Source organism: Monodelphis domestica, chromosome 6 (genome assembly GCF_027887165.1).
Source record: "Monodelphis domestica isolate mMonDom1 chromosome 6, mMonDom1.pri, whole genome shotgun sequence".
NCBI lineage: Eukaryota > Metazoa > Chordata > Mammalia > Didelphimorphia > Didelphidae > Monodelphis > Monodelphis domestica.
In genome coordinates this window covers 302,889,581-302,908,949 of record NC_077232.1, presented here as the reverse complement: position 1 = coordinate 302,908,949, position 19,369 = coordinate 302,889,581, and the positions used below count along the sequence as shown (strand labels likewise).

The following is a 19,369-nucleotide window of genomic DNA, read 5'->3' as shown; positions in this document are numbered from 1 at the left end:
CAGGTACTGATGAAGAAAGTATCCTGTCCCTGCTCACAGCCCGAAGCAATGACCAGCGCCAAGAAATTGCAGTGGCATTTAAAACTTTGTTTGGCAGGGTAAGTGTCCAGGGTTAAATCGCCTACATGAGGGATGTTGAAAGACTCACCTGAGTGCTGGGCCTGGAAGTCAGGGACACTCATCTTCCTGAATTCATATCTGGCCTCAGACACTTCCTAGCTGTATGACCCTGGGCTAGTCATTTCCAATCCCTGTTAGGCTTAGTTTTCTCATCTGTCATATGAGATGGAGAAAGAACTGGCAAACCACTCCAGTATATTTGCCAAGAAAACCCCAAATGAGATCATGAAGAGTTGATGGACTGAACAACAACAAAATTCTAATTTAGAAATGAATGGTAAAGTGGTTGAAGTGCTGGACTTGGAGTCCAGAAGACCTGCGTTCAAATCATGCCTTCAAAATGTATTAGCTGTGTGACCCTGGGCAAGTCATGAAATCTCTGTTCCTCAGTTTCCCCTTTTGCAGAATGAGGAGGTTGGGCTCGATGTTTTTTAAACATTTGACGAAGCGTATTTATGAAAGGATAGCTTGTGTCTGTGAGAAGCGACTCGGCTAATCCTCCTTCCCCTCCAGTCCAGCTAATCCTCCTTCCCCTCCAGTCCAGCTAATCCTCCTTCCCCTCCAGTCCAGCTAATCCTCCTTCCCCTCCAGTCCAGCTAATCCTCCTTCCCCTCCAGTCCAGCTAATCCTCCTTCCCCTCCAGTCCAGCTGTGTCTTCCTTTTGGCAGGATCTTCTGGACGACTTGAAATCAGAGCTGACTGGGAAGTTTGAGAAGCTCATCGTGGCCCTGATGAAGCCCGCGAGGCTTTACGATGCCTATGAGCTGAAGCATGCTTTGAAGGTAAGGGAGGATGAACACGAAAAAAGAATCCACTCCGAGCAACAGCGACAGCGAGCACTCCCACACGTGTTCTTTGGCGCTGCTCCTGCAAATGCCTGGGAAGTGTTTGGGGGGGGGAGAGAAGGAAGGAAATCACACATAAGAAGATCCTCCAGAGGACCTTCCAAGGCAGAGAGTCACGGAGGCTTTCAGGGACCTGTCCCGCCGGCCCTGCTTTTGTCCAAGAGTTCGTAACCCCTGTTTGGCTGCGTCCTGTGCCCCTCGGGCAGCCTGGCGGGCGAATGGAGCTCGTCCCAGAATGACATTTTTATTTAATAACAGATTTCCACCTAAGTCTTCCCAAGTTATGCGCTCCACATTGTCTCCCTCTCTTCTTCCATCCCTACCTCCCGGAAGTGGCCAGCCATTGGCCTGGGTCGTACCTGTATTATCATGCACAATCGATGAACAATGGTTTTAGATGCATAAAGCAAACTACATACAATTATCAAGGAAACCAGTTATGCTGAAATACTCCAACCACACCATCAAAAAACAGTTCATGGGTCCTGGGGTAAGAATGCTGAGTCCAGAGAGAGCAGAGCCCGAGCCATACGGTAATCCAAGGTCAGAAGTAGCTCTTGATAAAGACGAGCTTGTGGTCCACCCTGCCGAAGTCCACCAGTGACTTCCTGCTATGGGATAACGTCTGCCCATGAATTCTCAGGCTCTCCATAATCATTCTTTAGCCTTTGTCCCTAGTCCAGCCACTTTCTGGCCTTTTTATTTATTTATTTTCCCCACTCTATAACCTATTGAGCTTCTGCTTGTATGTTCCCACCTGCCTCTCCCTACCTTTCGCTCGTCCCCAGCTTATCTGTTGACATATCCTCAAAGCAAATTTTCCTTTATCACTCAGTGTCAGTGTTATATTTGTTCCCAGGGGCACTATCTTCTTTTCCCAAGGGCAAAGACCTGACGGATGTTTAACTGCTTTGAGGCAGATCTGTCAGCGTCCACTGTCCTCATTTGAAATAGTTATCCCTACCAAAGAAGGCATACAGGTTAAGTGACCTACCAGGGCCACCAAACCAATAAATCTTTGAAGCCAAATTGAACTGAGGTCTTCCTGACTCCAGGTCCAAAATTCACTACTATGCCTTCTGGCTTCTATCTAGATGGCCTCTGAGGACCCTTCTAATTATGAGTCTGATCCCATGAATGACAGGATATTTCTATAAGAACAGACATAACCTGCCGACCTAACATTTCATACCTTTACATAGAATATAGTCCCCATAAGCTTTGCAGCAAACTCTCTAAGTGTTAATTTCATTCATGTAACTATGACAACTATGTACATAACTCCTTGGGCTTTGCTTTCTCTACTCTGCATCAGTTTTTCCAAATCTTCTCAAGTTTCTCTTAATCCTTTGTTTTTATAATTATAAGAAATTATACTAATTTCTTTATACTTTATACTAATATTTCTTTATATTCATATATTAAAATTTGTCCAGCCATTTCCCATTCATTGAGTGCTTATTTTATTTCCAGCTTTTTGGCTATCCCCAAAAGTGTCCTTATGAATATTTTGAATATCCCTCCCCTTTTTGTTGCCTTTGATTCTCAACAGTAAAATGCAGGGGTTGGACTCAGTGACTTCTAAGATGCCCTCTAGTTTTAAATCTATGATCCCATTGAGTTCTTACAAAGAGAGTTTGATTGGTTGTGTTGAAGTTTAATATCAAGTTAATTGTAAAAATGTCATCTGGTTGGCTTACCTTATTCATCTCTTTCCCCCTAATAGAATGGAAGTATCTTGGTTAGCACCAAGCATGGAACCTTGCACAAAATAAGTGCTTTTAATTATGCTGAATCAAAATGGAACATAGAATCTCATAACTGGGTAAAAATAATGGACACAGTGGTCTATTAAAGTCGACTGTCTAATTAAAGCTTAATCTCTAAGTACTTCATTTTGTGTCTTGCCCACAAAATCAGGAAATCTTATTGGAGACAGTGGTGTCAAAGGAAAGGAGGTGTTGTAGCTGGGAAGGAAAGGAAGGCTTGGTTTCAGAAGACGTGGGGTCTAATGCTGGGGTGGCTTCAAATTGAATGCATGACCTTGACGAAGACCCCTCCCTTCTCCAAATTTCTGTTTCTCATCTGTAAAAAGAAAGGTGGAAATAAGGACTTGGTCAGCTCCATTTCTACAAGTGGACAAAATATTGGGTAGAGTACTGGAATTAGGAAGACCTGGTCTCAAATATTAGACATGTGAGCCTGAAAAAAATCTTTTTACCTCTGCCTGTCTCAATTTCCTCAACTTTGAAAACAGGGATCATAAAAGCCCCCACCTCCCAGAGCTGTAAAGATCCAATGAGGAAGTATTTTTAAAGCACTCAACACATAGGTGCTTAATAAATGTTTGTTCTGTTTCCTGTGGACTCCTAAGAAGTCCACTTACATAGCTCTGAAGTATTTGGCTTGGTGTGTTCTAAGGTATGACCAGTCGCTGTTATTTTCTTTTGTTGACCTGGATCGGTTTACTCATTAACTTCTATTTTTTCCCCATAGGGAGCTGGGACAAATGAAAAAGTGTTGACTGAAATTCTGGCATCCAGAACCCCTGAAGAATTAGTGAGCATCAAACAAGCTTATGAAGAAGGTAAATGTCCAAATCAGTTTCTTCTGGTGGTCACTGTTGTCTCTTCCTTCCCTGAAGATAAAATGGCACAGGGCATTGGCTAGACCAAGTTAAGGGATTTCATTTTCTGGCTTCCAAAGTGATGGGCATGTTCATCAAAGGCAAGGCACATCTAGGGGCAGTAGCTAATTCATTGGAAGACAAAGTCAGGATCCCAAAGCAAAGTACCTCCAGAGTCTAGAGCTCTGGGAGACTTAATATGAAGGAATCCAGTAGGGACAAATGGAAAGTTTTAGACCTGGGTTCCAAAAAATCAACGTGAACTTTATGATTGATAAGTACAAGATGAAAGAAGGATTTGTAGTACAATAAAAGAGAAGCAGAAAGGTAATAAATAACCATTAAGTAGCTACTATGTGCCAGGTACTGTGTAAAACATGTTACAAATATTATCTCATTTGATCTTCACAACCCTGGGAGGTAGGTGCTATCATTACCCACCTTTTAAAGTTAAGGAAACCGAGGCAGATAGAGAATAAATGACTTACCCAGGGTCACACAGATATGTATCTGATGCTAGATTTAAAGTCCAATTTTCCTGTCTCCTGGCCCACTGGTGTAGCCACTGTGCTCCCTAGCTGCATGATATACCAGCTTAAAAAAAAACAAAAGCTAACGTGGTTAAGAACCATCAAATTGAAGCGTAGGGTGGTGATAGCCCCTTTGTACTCTGCCTCAGTTAGACTGCTTTGTGTTTAGTCCTGGGTTGTCCACGTTAGGGAGGACAGTGATTAGCTAGAGTGACCAGAGGAGGCTTGGAGGCCCATACAGAAAGTTAGCTCTGATGGTTAGGGTCTTCCAGATCCTGCTTTTTTAGGATCGGTTGAAAGTACCAGGTTTTTCAGCCTGGAGAAGACTTGGGAAGACCAGATAGCTGACTTCAAGCACTTGAAGAGCTATTATCCTCTGCAAGAGGCATTAGGCTTGTTCTCTTTGTCCCCAGAGGGCCAAACTACTCACTGGGGGGCGCGTGCATGTGGCGTCCCTTTGTGCCCTCATTCAACGCTTTGCAAACCTCAGCAGACAATTGAAATTGCTCCCTCCAAAGTAACCAATGATATTTTTGATTTTTTCTCACTTAACAAACATTTATTTTTTCTCCTTCTTTCCACACCCTTCCTCTGTACTGAAAAAGAAAGAAAAGCCAAATCCTTAAGAACAAATATGCCTCGACCAGCAAAATGAATTCTTTCAGAAACTGATGTCTTTTTCTGTACATTTTGTACATCTTTACTCAATCAGGAGATGAGTGGAATTCTTGAGCTTCTGTCCTCTGGAATCGTGATGGGTCATTGTGTGGCTCAGAGTTCTTACAGCTTTCAAAGTGGTTAAAATGCTCTTTTCATCATTACCAGATCCAAGGGCCTTGTCTCAGTCTCATCCTTCCTGATTTCTCTGCTGCCAGTGCTGGGGATCGCTCTCTCTTCCTCTCTGGATTCTCATGGCACTGTTCTCTCTTGCTTGGTTCTCCTTCTACCTATTTTACTGCTCCTCAGTCTTTTTCCTGGATCCACATCCATTTCCTGTGGGTGTCCCCCAAAGTTCTGCCTTGGGTCTTCCCCTCTTTCTTCTTCCATGCCTTGGGTTCAATAATCACCTCCAAGCAGATGACCCCCAAATATATATATATATATTCCTAGTCTCATGTAGATAGACACACACATGTGTGTATGCAAGTAGATCCATATCTGTATACATATTTCTCTACATCTATCTACCTATCTATCTATCTAGTCCTAGTCTTTCTCTTGAGCTCCAGTCCCATAATACCAGCTGCCTCTTGGGCATCTCATGCTTCTCCGACTTGCCTTGCCTCAAGTAGAACTCATTTTCTCTTCCTTCCCCACAATCCTCCCCTCTTCCAATTTTCCTTTTTCTCTCCAGGATGAACTATTATCCTAATAGTTCAGCTTCATAACCTCAAAGTCAGCCCAGTTTCATCACTCTCTCTCTAGTTTTTGTCCATTAATCTTAACCCTCTGGGGTCCAGGTAGTTATGGCTAGAGTACAGGAATTGGAGTCAGGAAGGTCGGAATTCAGATGTTTCCTCAGTCACTTCCTAGTGAGGTGAGCCTGAGCAAATCACTTAATTTCTCTGAGCTTCTGTTTCCTTCAGTGGAAAATGTGGTGTTGGATTTGATGACCTCCATGGTGTTATCTCTGATGCTAAGTCTAATCCCTCCTCCACATGTTGTTCAGTCGTTTCAGTTATGTCCAACTCCTCAGGACCCCATTTTGGAGTTTTCTTTTTCTTTTTTTCAGGTTGTAAAAAACTTTATTTTTTATTTTTATTTTCAAATTTTTCTTTAATTAGTCAATTTAGGACGTTATTCCTTGGTTACGAGAATCGTAATCTTTCCCTTCCCTCCCTCACCCCTTCCCGTAGCTGATGCACAATTTCACTGGTTTCACATGTGTTCTTGATCAGACCCTATTTCCATGTTGAGCACTAGGGTGATCATTTAGAGACGACATCCCATTGTGGGGTCTTCTTGGCAGATATTCTGGAGTGGTTCGCCATTCCTTCTCTGGCTCATTTTTTATATGAGGAAACTAAGGCAAACATGGTTAAGTGACTTGCCAAGGATCACAGAGCTAGCTGGAGGTCTTCCTGACTCTCTAGCCACTGCATTATCTAGTGCTAGCTGCCCCTCTTTCTCCTAAAGGTTCTTTAAATATTTGAAGACAGTTAGCTATATCTTCGCTAAGTCTTCTCTTCCCCAGCCTTGACTCCCCCAGTTTCTTCAACCAGAAAGTCTATGGAATGCTTTGTGTTCCCTTCACCATCTTGGTCTCCTCCAGAGTGGAGACCCTCCAGCTATACTCATAGGCCATGTGGACTTATTATCTATCTTGCAGAGTATGGCTCCAGTCTGGAGGATGATGTCATTGGAGATACTTCTGGATACTACCAGAGGATGTTGGTGGTTCTCCTCCAGGTAATGCTTTAGCAAAGGTAGAAGGGGACAATTAGGAGCTCTGAATCTATCAAGTCAAGCCTTTCCAATACGTGGCTCTCTGAAGACTTTCCTCATTTTCTCTGTTTGGGGTTGTCACTGGTTTAACCAGTGGCTCTGGCCATTTTGTGCCAAATCTATTTTTGGATTGAATGTCTTCCCTGATGCCTTATCATGGCATAAAGGGGCACCCAAGTGTTGGAAGGCCATGTCAGGGAGAAGGTCAAGGCTTGGACAGCCCTACCATGGTAGAAAGGCTCTGATGGGTCCAATGACAAACTGTGTCTTTCCATTTTGGGGACCAGCCTTGCTAAGTGTAGAAAGCCCTATTACCCAACAGCTAATGCACAGGTTGGTATGCTTTTGGCCGTGGCACCTCATGAGGACCTTCTCCTAAGGGATACTAAGAGAGGGGCAGTGAAGTGATTGGGAGAAGGACCTCTCCCCACCAACGAAATCCTGGACAGCCCTTAGTGGCGGCGGCTGTTTGTACCTGGGATCCATGATAATATCCGAATAGCTGACCCGCAAATGCTCCTGGAGACATTCCCAGACCTCTTTGTCTATAAAGTATCACAGATTTAGAGCCACAAAGGATCTCAGAGGCCATCTAGTCCTCTTCCTTTTATGGATGAAGAAACCAGGACCCAGAGAAGTCTGGAGACCAGCTCGAGGGCACTCAGTGGCTGATGGCCATCTGTGCCAGGGCTTGTGAAGCTTGCCGTACCCTTTCCCCTGACGCTGTTTTTGTCAGGCTGCCTATATTCAGGGCTGGGTGACGGGGTGTGTGTGTGCTAGGGAAGGGGGGAGGCCAGATACTGATTTTTTCCTAGCAGATTGTCAGTTATGAGTCATGTGGTCAATAAGAAATGATTATCTACATGCAGAGCCCTAGGGGGCCTCAGTGACGTCCAAGGCAGTCCAATAACTTGACATCTGTTGAGTGCCAACTGTTTTCAGGGCACAAACCATTATTTCTGAGGCAACTCTAAAGGCCACGCACGGTTTTCCCAAGTTGGGCTTAGATAAAATCTGTGTGCTGCCATAACTCCTTCAGGTATTAAGCATTATCTTTGCCTTTCCCTCCCAACGTATCTGTGTCTTTTTCCCTTTTCAATGAGATATCAGTGTAGGAGGGCTGGCACTCTGATTTACCGTTGGGGTTTCCTGGATCTATTATAGGCTAACCGAGACTCTGATAATGGGCTCAATGAAGACCAAGTAGAACAGGATGCTAAGGTAGGTGAAGACGGCTGGCTATTCACTGTTCCCTCTCGTTGAGGTGTATCTGACTTTACGTGACCCCCGTGGAAAATGTCCGTGCGGTGCCATTTCCTTCTCCTGTGTGTCCCCATTTTACAGATGAGGAAGTGAGGCACATTGGGGTTAAGTGATCCACCCAGGGGCACACAGCTAGTGAGTGTCTGAAGCTGGGTTTCAGCTCAGGTCTTCTTGGCTCTCCACGGCACCACCTAGCTGGCTACTTGGTTCCTGGCAAGCAGACTGAGGGGCCCCAAAGGCTACCGAAATAGTCTTCATAACAAGCCACTTAGAAGCTAGAGCACAGACCTGTGGCAACAAAACAGCTAATGTACTCCACAGGGGAAATGAAATACGATGGGAGTGGCATGGAGAGAAGCGTTGAGGATTTATCCCCCGGGGGGGGGGGGGGCTTGTCTGTTGGGGAGCAGCAGAACAATCAAGGAAGGAAGGAAGGAAGGAAGGAGTCTACTGTGTCTGGAGGGGGTCCCCGGCCCCCCCCAGCTCCTTGGATTCCCAGTAAAGCGTAGCTCCGTGTGCCACCCCCTGTTGTGGCTGTCTCTTCGTGACTGTCTGGGGTTTTCTCAGCAAAGACGGGCTGGTTGGCCCGTTGCCACGCCTTTGGATGCCCTCAATGGGCTGGTCAGGCACTCGAAGGGAACTTCATCCCTTGAAGGGTTTGCTCTGAGAGCCCAGCGGGTTGGTGGCTTGAAATAGGGAATACGTTGACTTAGGCGTGCCCCGGAGGCAGCTGGAATGCTCCCCCTCCAGGATTCTTTCAGTGAACACTGAGTGCCTCAGAGGAATGAAAGGTTCTTTCATGAGTCAGAAGAAAAGACTTTCCCCCACCTGCCAGGCTTGCTCATCTGCAACCTGACCCGCCAGGATCAGGAGACCCAAAGTCCTCCAGAGACCCTCTCAGGCTTTTATGAAGTCGTGGCCAGCCTGGCCAAGGCTGGAGGTTCATAGGCTCCTCGCTGGCCTCGTTGGAGGATGGGTCAGTTCTCTTTCTGCCCGCGGCCTGTTGGCCCCTCCTTAGGCGATCTGGTGGCCCCTACCTGCCCCCTGGGGCCCAATGCCAGACTTGGGTGGGCACCTGATGAGCTCAAGAGATTCCCCAGCACCGCCGTGCCCAGCCACATTTCTCATTGTACAGCAGGGGAAACTGAGGCTCGGGGAGGAGAGGTGATGTTGCTGAACGTAGATCCGCTGTCCTGGAGCCAGACATCTTTGCCCCGTACCGGTGTGCATTTTTAGTGGAGGTGGGGCAGAAAGCCGGGCACAGGCTCTTCTAGACAGGTGGCTGCTGTGGCTTGACACGCTTTTAAAGGCTCTCCCGGTTTGCTAGAGTGGTCAGGTCCAGCTGCTCCGGGGCATGGAAGGCTGGCCGACTGGTGTACGTAAGCAGGAAGTATCTGAGATCTGGGCACCTGGGGAATGGGGTCCTGGCCTTGGCTGGGGGGAGAACAGGGCCTTGCCCTCCCCAGCCCAGGGGGCAGCCACTCTGGCCTAGAGGGCTGTGGAGAGAAAAGAGTGTCTGGAGCCAGAACCACCCCGGGAAGAATGCCTGAGCCCAGCCTCCGGGAGGGAAGAGACATTCCTGGAATTCTTGGACCCAGCCGGAGTCCTGGAGCCAAGCAAGAGCTAGAGGCAGAGGGCAGGGCAGAGGGATCCCGGAGAAGCCGGGCCTGGGGCACGAGCCAAGGAGAGGGATTTGGGGAATGCACCCAGGACGGAGTCTGGTCTGGGGAAGCCACAAGATCCACATTGTTGTAACCCAACAGCTGCTCTGCAGTGTCCTTTATTCACATCGAGGTAATCCTCTCAAAGATCCTCCTCCTTTCCTCCAGTTATTTGTGTTCACTGGGGGAGTAGAGGGACACCAAGACAAGAGCACTGGCCCGGGGCCACCTCATTAGTCAGTGGTTGAGGCTGGATTTGAACTCGGCTCTTCCTGACGCCAGATCTAGCACTGTAGGTACTTGGGGAAAAAAGTTCTGTGACTGTTGTAAAGTACTGACTTTGGAAGAGGACTTAGCTGAGCCGGATGGATTTGAGGAATGAGCTGTCTATCCTGCTGAAAAAGTCTCCATGCTTCCCTATTACATTACCATCAAATAGAAATGATTTCCTTGTTTAAAAAAATCCTTTACCTGGTCACTATCATTTGTTAATTCTTCTCTCCCTGTGCCATATACCTCTTAAACCGAACCAGCTTCTCTAACTCTGCTTTGGGCAATTTTAAATGATCTAATTATCGGTATTAATTATATAGTTATTTTTTAGCATTGATTATTTAAATGACCTAATTATCCATATGAACTTCTAATTATTATTGATTTGGAACATTTTCCTCCATGGCTATTGATAGCTTAGATTTCTTCCTTAGAAAACTACTCCAGCTGTGTGACCCTGGGCAAGTCACTTGATCCCCATTGCCTGGCCCTTACCACTCTTCTGCCTTGGAGCCAATACCCAGTATTGACTCCAAAATGGAAGATAAGGGTTTAAAAAAAAAAGAAAGAAAGAAAACTGCTCATTTGGGGGGCAGCTGGGTCGCTCAGTAGATTGAAAGTCAAATCTAGAGATGGGAAGTCCTGGGTTTAAATCTCGACCTCAGTCACTTCCTAGCTGTGTGACCCTGGGCAAGTCACTTGACCCCCATTGCCTAGCCCTTACCACTCTTCTGCCTTGGAGCCAATACCCAGTATTGATTCTAAGAGGGAAGGTGAGGGTTAAAAGAACAAACACTGGCTGTACCTTTTGAATATGAAGCATATTTATTTCCAAGACAAGACCCGCTTTGGCAAGTAACAGAGGGTGACTGAATGACTACAAATATCAGTTTTAGCCTTAAAAACAACCATGCTCCAAAAGAACCTCAAATACGGGAGACCCGAAATGATAGGCTTTTGTTTGTTGGAATTGTTCCAGGACCTCTTCCAGGCTGGGGAACTGAAATGGGGGACGGATGAAGAGAAGTTCATCACCATTCTGGGAACACGCAGCGTGGCTCACTTAAGAAGGGGTAAGTCCAGGAAAGTCCAGAGTGAGATCTAAAGACTTCTCACAGTTTTCAGAGAGCACTGTGTTTGCTAGTGTGACTTAAGAGAAAATTTTCTTTAATCATTCCTTTTCCTTATACCTTTTATTTAAGTTCTTTGAAAAAAAAAAAAAAACCCTTACCTTCCATCTTGGAATCAAAGGCAGAAGAATGGTATGGGCTAGGCAATGGGGGTGAAGTGACTTGCCCAGGGTCACACAGCTGGGAAGTGTCCGAGGCCAGATTTGAACCCAGGACCTCCGTTCTCTAGACCTGGCTCTCAATCCACTGAGCCACCCAGCTTCCCCCATAAGTACTTTTATGATGGAAATGCACAGGTTGGGAAGAGTGGTGAATAGAAGGGGAGGGGGAGCAGTGGGCAAAGTCATGGACTTGGAATCAGGTGGTCATATGGCCACAAAGATTTGTGGAATCTTATACTCAGACATTTACAGCCAGAAATGACTTGAGAACCCATCCAGTCCAATCCCTCTCATTTCATAGTTTAGGATACCCAGGCTATCTGGGTTGTAAGTAGCCCACCTGGAATTTGAACCCAGTACCTTGGGCTCCAGATTCATCCCTTTTCCTCTTTCTTCTTCTTTAGGTTCAATTGCCAAACTTGACATTTATTACCTGTGAAATGTAGGGAAATTACTTAACCTCTCTTTTAGTATCAATTGTTCATCTATAAAATGGACATAAGAATACTAGTAGTGATTTGTGTTTTTCAGAGATTCTCAGAAATCCTTTATGAGCATAGAAGGGTAGGTATCCCATGAAAATCGTCACCCAGAGAATTATATGACTCTCACCATGCTAACAAGTGGTCTGGTATAGTGGATGGAATGGTGGACTTAGAATCGAGAAAATCTGGGTTCAAATCCTGTCTTGGGTATTTAGCTATATGATATTGACCTTTTTGAATTTTAGTTCCTTCATTTGTAAAATAAGGGCAATGGACTTGATAGCCCTAAGGTCTTTTCCAGATGTAAATCTTTGATATTTTGAACTTGTCCCTTTATGGCTCTGTGCCTCTGTTTCCTCATCTGTAAAATGAGGAGATTGGTAGCCTTTGGGGCCCCTTTTTGAACTCTATAGCTATGATTCTATGAGGCATCAGAGTGGGTTTGAGTGGAAAATGTTAGGATCATTCACAAGTAAGTATTGAATAAGATATTTAACCTTATTAAACACTTTTTGCCCCGCATATGACCTGACAAAGATTAGATGCTTTGGTTTGAGAGTCCATTGATCCACCCACCCATCTACCTATCTATCCATCTAATCTCTCTCTGCCGATATAATGGGAAAACTTTTTAGAGCATCTTGTGGTTAGGTTACTGAGTTGAAATTTGGTTTGTATCTATAGAGGTATTTCTGAGAGTTCTCTTTCCAGATTTCTTTTGAAGCTGTTGCTGCGAGAGTCCTTAAATGGTATTTTGTCTGTCTTTTATCTGTCTGTCTTTTAGGGAAAATGTCCTTGGGCAAAGAGAGGGAATCTGGGAACTGCCTGGAACCAAACATCTCCCTCTTTTGAGATAACATTTGGGAATCACTTTGCACACCTTACAGTACTATACAAATCCAACCCCCTTGTCCTCCCATCGCCAGCATCATTATTTTGCCTTCTGCCTCAGTGATGTCTCCTAGAGGAGTTCTGGACCATTTTGCAGCCCTAGGGAGTCACTGATTTAGACCTTCTGCTCTCAGGGGGTTAGGGAGTTGCCAGGTCCCACATGTGTTGCCAGCACCCAGTGCTGCCCTGGGTCTGGGCTGTCTGCCTGCCCTTTTCCGCTAGCTGGAACCCCTTCTCTTGTTTATGTAGCCTTTCATTTCAGCTTAGAGGACTGGTTGAGTGATTGGAACTGTCCGGGAAGGGGGATATTGGATATTTGCCTGATTAAAGCCAGACTTCCATTGTTTTTCAGTGTTTGACAAATACATGACGATATCAGGATTTCAGATCGAAGAAACCATTGACCGGGAAACATCAGGTCACCTGGAACAGCTGCTTCTTGCTATTGGTAGGTAATCTTATAGTGTGCAATATTTCTGGAGGGTGATATGCGGTCTTATTATTTCAATCAACAAACTTTTATTAGACTTTATTACTATGTGCCAGGCACTGGCAACACGGGTATCATGAGGAAAACCTCCCTAGATATTCCCATCTGAGAAATGAATAGCTTTGGGTAACAGGATCGGGAATCGAGTTAACTTGAGCTCTCAGATCACCATTTTGCTCAGGACTTAGAGACCTCTTGCTATGTTGGTACCTTTTTGGGGGACCTTCTGGAAATCTCTCTCCTTGTCTCATTTAGTGACCTTTTTGCATGCCTCATAACCAGAGGTGTGCTGGGAAATGTTTAATAACTGACTATTTCAAAAATGCATCGAACACTTTTAGGTTAATAATTTGTTTTCTTAACTTTTTTCCAGTCAATTTCCTAGATCTAGACAGGCAACAAAACAAGTCCTTGTTTGTAGCATTTGCCAATCTCTTGGATGTAAATGCTCACACTGAAAAAAATTAGAAATTGGCTTAAAAAACCTCCTGTTACCTTCTGTCTTGGAATCAAGACCAAGTATCAGTTCCAAGGCAGAAGAACAGTCAGGCTAGACAATTGAGTTAAGTGACTTTCCCAAGGTCACACAGCTAGGAAATGTCTCAGGAAAGATTTGAACCCAGGACCTCTCATCTCCAAGCCTGGCTCTCTATCCACTGAGCCACCTAGCTGCCCCACAAATTGACTTTTTAGGAGCTCAAACACACCTTTGCCTCATAACTCTCCATTAGTATAAAATTCCTGGAGTGGGCTACACCTTTATCTCCACTTCTTCAACGTGAAATAGGGGATAGACTTGGAATGAGGAAGATGTTGCTTTGAGTTCCATCTCAGGTCTCTACCTCTTTTAAGCCTCAGTTTCCCCTGCTGTGAAATGAGAGACCTCTAACGTCCTAGCTCCAACTATATGAGCAGTCATGTGATCATACTCTTCAAGGCTCAGTTCTGTCATCCATCCTATAGGAGGTCTTTCTTGATTACCCTCATGTGCTCATTCTACTATGTAAAATCGCAGAATTCCAGCTGCCTTCCTTGTAGAAGGATGACTTGATGCATGGAACAAGGGGCAGCTAGATAGTGCAGTGGACAGAGCACCCAGCTGGGATTCGAATGAATGGAACCAGGCTCAATAGCACCTGACTTGCCTTATTTATTTTGTCAGTAAAATCTATCCGAAGTGTTCCTGCCTACCTTGCTGAGACGCTCTACTATGCCATGAAGGTATGTGAATTCTCTAAGATTTACCTTTTCTAATTACAGTATCTTTCTCTATTTCTCTTTTGACTGATTAGCTAAAAATTATCTTATTGGAAGAAAAAAATATTCTGTTTGAATAGACATAGTTTGGGGGCAATGTGGTATGGTGGAAAGAATATGGGATTGGAATTGGAATTCTGGTTTTCCCCGTTCCTGTGTCTATGACTTTTCTCCTCTGTGTAATGAGGAAGTTGGACTTTAGAACTTTGTAAGGTTTTTCCAGTCGTAAACATCTCTTATGACCTTTGTGCCTCAGTTTCCTCTTTGGTGAAATGAGGATATTGGACTAGGTAATCTCTAAGGGACTTTCCAATTTAAAATTCCATGATTCTAGGATTTCTCTGTATTTCAAATCTATGGATAAATTACTGTTCTTTAAGTTGTCAAATTTATTTTTGATGGGTTTGGATTTAATTTTTTTGTCAAAAAATGTGCTTACATGCTAATCTCAATTTCTTCATCACCTGGCTTTACAAAACGAGGTTCTTTCCTAAGACTGAAAAATGTTTCTAAACTGCTTAGTTAAGAAGGTGACAATAACAATGTTTGTAGAATTTTAGCACTAGAAAAGAATTAAAAAGTCAGAGTCCAATCATCATTTTTTTGGCAAATGAAACCAATGACAAAAGATGGGGAGTGACTTGCTTAAGGTGATAGCACTTTTTGGGTACCTAATTAAATTAACTAATTAATTTTAAAAATATTTTATTCCTCCCCAATTATATATAAAAGTCATTTTTGTAACATTCATTTAAAATTCTTTTTTTTGAGTTCTAAATTCCCTCACTCTTTCCCTCCCACCCACCCCACTCCATGAAATAGTAAGCAATCTGATATCAGTTGATGATAGAACTTCTAAGTGAGAGAGCTTGGGTAGAAAAGCCAGGCCTGACCTGAAACCCACAATTCTTTCTTCTGTATGATGCCTGTGCTGGGGACACCTTGACTCCATAAATCTCAAAGCAATGTAGATTAGCAATATGGAAGTAAAGTAGATATCAGTGTTCTTTACCAGTGTGTTCAGTGAGTGTTCATGGGATAGAGGAATAATTTTGGGGGATAGTTGAAAAAAAGGTTGCTCCTTGATTCCACCAATTTAATTCTCTATAGTCCTTTCTTTTCTTCTCACCTTCTGTTTTCCTCATGGATCCCTAGAAGGTAACCCTAGGTCCCTAGTACTTTGTGCATAAGAATTTCCTTCAAATAACAGTCCATGAGTTTTCACCAGTATGGCATAAGGCAGTGATGGTGAACCTTTTAAGGACTGCATACTATACTGTGTCTCCCCTCCCCCCACAATCATGTATTATGCACGCCCCCCCCCCCACTGAGGTCACATGTGACCTCCCTCCTTACCCCACACAGGGGAGGGAGAAAGTGCTCCCATTGGGCTGCTGGGCAGAGGGGCAGGGGGTGTAAAAAATGTCATCAGGCCTTTCTAGTAATGAACTCTGGTAGGGAGGAGAGCGGTGTATGTGTCCACAGAGAGTGCTCTGTGTGCCATCTTTGGCACCCATTCCAGAGGTTTGCCATCACTGGCATAGGGGATAGGACACTGGATTTGGAATGCCTGAATTCAAATCCTGCTCTGGACATGTACTAGTGGTATGACCATAGGCAAGTTACTTAGCCTCACTCTACCTTTGTTTCTTCATTTGTAAAGTGGAGGTATTAGATCTGATGGCCTCTAACATTAGCCAGAGGATACACAGTCCTCTGTTTATTTAATTAATTATTGAATATTTAATTAAATAAAATAATAAGACACACCTTCTCAATTCCCTACAAGTAAAACCAAGAAATCAAGCTCCCATAAGTACTTATACCCTCAGTAGGAAAAATGAAAACATGTTGGGATCATCTGTGGGGCCATACACATAGGGGCAGCACGTATGGTCAAGGCATCTTTACTGAGAAATAAACACACAGGGAACATGTGTGACCTAATCATGTGTGTGGAAAGGCAACTCCTACCTCTGATCTTCCAAAACTATTGGTATCATCACTCCACTGTCTGTTGTGCCTTTTCCCATTGGATACCTATTTTTTGATGCTTTCCATCTGGCACTACTTCATGACAAGTTCTCTTCAGCACTTGAGGTGTCATTGAGCATTCCCAGAGTATGCTGTGGTTAGGAAGCCTCTCTCCTGCAGGGGGAGAGCTGCATCTCTGCCCCTAGCAATGGTCAACTGAACATCCCCTTAGTCAGGAAGGGAGTGGATGACTAGCTTCAAATCACATTTATCCTTTGCACTATTTTCTCCTCTGATATACTTGTCTCCACTCCCAGCTCACTGATGGTCATAAACCCATTTTAATTCTTAGTCCTTATGTCCCTTTCCCTGGCTGTGGCCAGTACTCCCAGTGTTCTTCCTCATCAAATGATTTGACTGAGGCTTTTCAAATTCTCTCCATCTTCTTCTTCGGATCACCAGGGCTGGGCTGGGTAGAGAAGACTGGAAGAACGGGGAACCTTTGTCCCACTTTCCCTGGTAACATCCTAACCTGATCTCTCTCTATACAGAATGCTTTGTTATTGAATTGAATACAGCTTTTCCCATTACATTCCATTGCAAAATATTACCTACAAACTGCAAAATTAGGATCTAGTTTTAGCTATATACAGATTATTTTTTCTTTACGGTTTGAATTATGGTTCTGACTTATGAATACTAAGGATTTTTTCCAGCATTTCCCTCCCCTTATTCCATCTATATCCCAATACATAAAAGTGGTCCGATCTTTTGACTTGTGTATAATTAGTGGTTTTGTATTTTTGAAGGGCGCTGGCACGGATGACCACACTCTCATAAGAGTCATTGTTTCCAGGAGTGAAAAGGATCTCTTCAACATCCGAAAAGAATTTAGAAAGAACTTTGCAAGTTCTCTTTATTCTATGATTAAGGTAATGGAATCTCATGACCTTTTCTTCTCTGTGGCCCCAGTTTCCTGATTTGTAAAAGTGAGTGGATTGGAATAGAGGATCCTTTTAGCTCAAATGTTAAAATCCCAGGATCTTTTCCTTCAAGTTCAGTTTTTAAAACAATAGTAAATTCATCACAAACACCCAAAGTTATGTTAGTTAGTAAGGTTAGATGAAGACAGTATTCTTTTGCCCTCAGCCTCAGGTCTGAGTAGAGTTTAGAATTCTAGGATATTTGAACATTTAGCTTAAGAAACTGAGAGATTGGGACAGCTAGGGCTCTGTGGATTGAAAGTAAGCCTGGAGTCCTGGGTTCAAATCTGTCCTCAGACATTTCCTAGCTGGGTGACCCTGGGCAAGTTGCTTAATTCCCCCCGCCTGGCCCTTACTGTTCTGTTCTGGAACTAAAAACAATAGTGATTGTGAGACAGAAGGTAAGGGTTAAAAAAAAGAAAGCAAAGAAATGGAGAGATCCTTAGATATGTTGGTTTAGAGCCTTGGAGCTGGGGTTAAGAGATTTGTATGCAAATCCCGCCTGCCTCAGTCATAAAGGGATGGAGGCAGAAAGCTAAAAGTAACTCATTGGGTGAGGAAACGTGCCCAAGCTGGGAGTCATATACATACATAGATTAACTTGGGGATGAATCAGAAGATGACATTTCTTTCCTTTTTCTGTCCGGGTCCCCCTTCCTGTGACTCCTCTGGCGCACGGTGTGGATTTGGGTTGTAGGAGGACACATCTGGAGACTACAAGAGAGCCCTCCTCCTGCTCTGTGGTGGAGAAGATGACTAATTTGGCCTCAAGCGGACAGCTCCTCCCTCTGGGCCTGCCCCCACCCGGTGCCTTCCAGCTAGCCTCCCATGTAGCCTCATTTTTGTATGTTAGCGCTTAGTGTATTGCCTTATTCATACTAGCATGCTAATGATTGCCCCCAAGTGGAAGCATGCCATAGAAGTGATTTCTGTGCTTCCCTCTGATTGCCACCCTGAGGTGGGAGATCACAGAGCACTCTTCAGGGGCACAAAATAGCCCTAACTTCTCCTTCGGGACTAAGTTTAGAGCCTGGCTCCGGGATGCTATCGTCACATTATAGTATGATTAAAAAGGAAATTTGTGTTTAAAAAAAAGAGGCTGGACTGGCTTTCGTTTTTTTTCCCTAATGGAAAATACGTAATTTATCTCCTCTCCATAATCCTGCGTCCGTCACCTTAGAGACTCCTGTCCGGGTGAGTAACCCGTTGTTTTCCTTCTGAATGGAATCTGCAGCATGGCGATGGATGTGGTCCGAAGTACAAGTGAAGAGAAGCGTCCCCCTCTCAGAGCCCATGGCTGCTGGGCTGCTTGGGGTGTCTTAGTCTGCCAAGGCAATGGTGGTGTGATTGGCGAGATGGGTTTCAGACGTAGGGGACAGAGAGTACGACGGTCTGGATTCAAGTCCCACCTCAGACACAACCCGCTCGGTGGCCCTGGCCACATTGCTTAGCCTCTTTGCCTCAGTTTCCTCATTCATAAAAATAAAAAGGAGAAAGATTGGGAAATGGCCTTCAAGGTCCTTTCCAGGTCTTAAACTCTGATTCTTCCATACCTGAATAGTTCTTCTGGTAGTGAGGGCCTTGAGGCCCTGGAGGGAGGCAGGTGGTCACCTCCTTGTGCCTGGCTTATTTGGTATGGCAGGTGTTCTCTCTTGGGGCTGATGGTCCCAACGAGAAAGCCTTCCCTGCTTTAAGAGCAAGCAGGCACTAATGTCTTCACCCCTGACTTGGAGGGACCCTGTGAGGTCCTCTAGTCCAACTGGCTAATTGTACTCAGAACTGAGACCCAGGGATAGGAAGGGGCTTGCCCAAGTCACAGAGGCACTAAGGAATAGTCTGGGGGAGGACCTCGGATCTCTTTCTCTGAAATCAGTGGCCCACTACCTTCTCTTCTCTCTTCTAGTTCATCTCCCACCCTTTAGTCAGTTCCCTACCCTATTTCCATTTGTCTTTGAGGACAAAGGGCAGAGGATCTTCTCCATAAAGGTGCAGGATTTTTGCCATTTAGAAACAGTATATAGCAATGGGAAAAAAAACCTGGACTTTGGTCCAGGCAAAACTCGAGTTCAAATCCCGCCATTCACACCTACCAGCTAAGTGGACTTGGAGAAGTCACTTTGAAACTCAAGTTTCCTTCTCTGTAGAAAAGGGGTAATGGTGCCATCTGATCATATTGTTTTGAGGCTCAAATGATGTGATATATGTAAACACTTATAGAACTGAGTGCTATATATA

The 19,369-nt window shown here is 44.5% G+C and overlaps 1 protein-coding gene across 1 annotated transcript in view; it reads left to right on the top strand.

Moving 5' to 3' along the window:
- The window catches only part of ANXA5 (annexin A5), a 46,390-nt gene extending 28,161 nt beyond the window's left edge, over positions 1–18,229 (top strand). The window contains exons 4-13 of the mRNA XM_007495539.3: positions 4–98; positions 789–902; positions 3,462–3,552; positions 6,451–6,530; positions 7,731–7,787; positions 10,743–10,836; positions 12,783–12,878; positions 14,083–14,141; positions 16,961–17,083; positions 17,832–18,229. Of these exons, the coding sequence (XP_007495601.1) occupies positions 4–98; positions 789–902; positions 3,462–3,552; positions 6,451–6,530; positions 7,731–7,787; positions 10,743–10,836; positions 12,783–12,878; positions 14,083–14,141; positions 16,961–17,083; positions 17,832–17,894 (872 nt within the window). The 3' untranslated portion in view covers positions 17,895–18,229. The remainder of the gene's footprint in view (positions 1–3; positions 99–788; positions 903–3,461; positions 3,553–6,450; positions 6,531–7,730; positions 7,788–10,742; positions 10,837–12,782; positions 12,879–14,082; positions 14,142–16,960; positions 17,084–17,831) is intronic.
- The last annotated feature ends 1,140 nt before the right edge of the window (positions 18,230–19,369 follow it).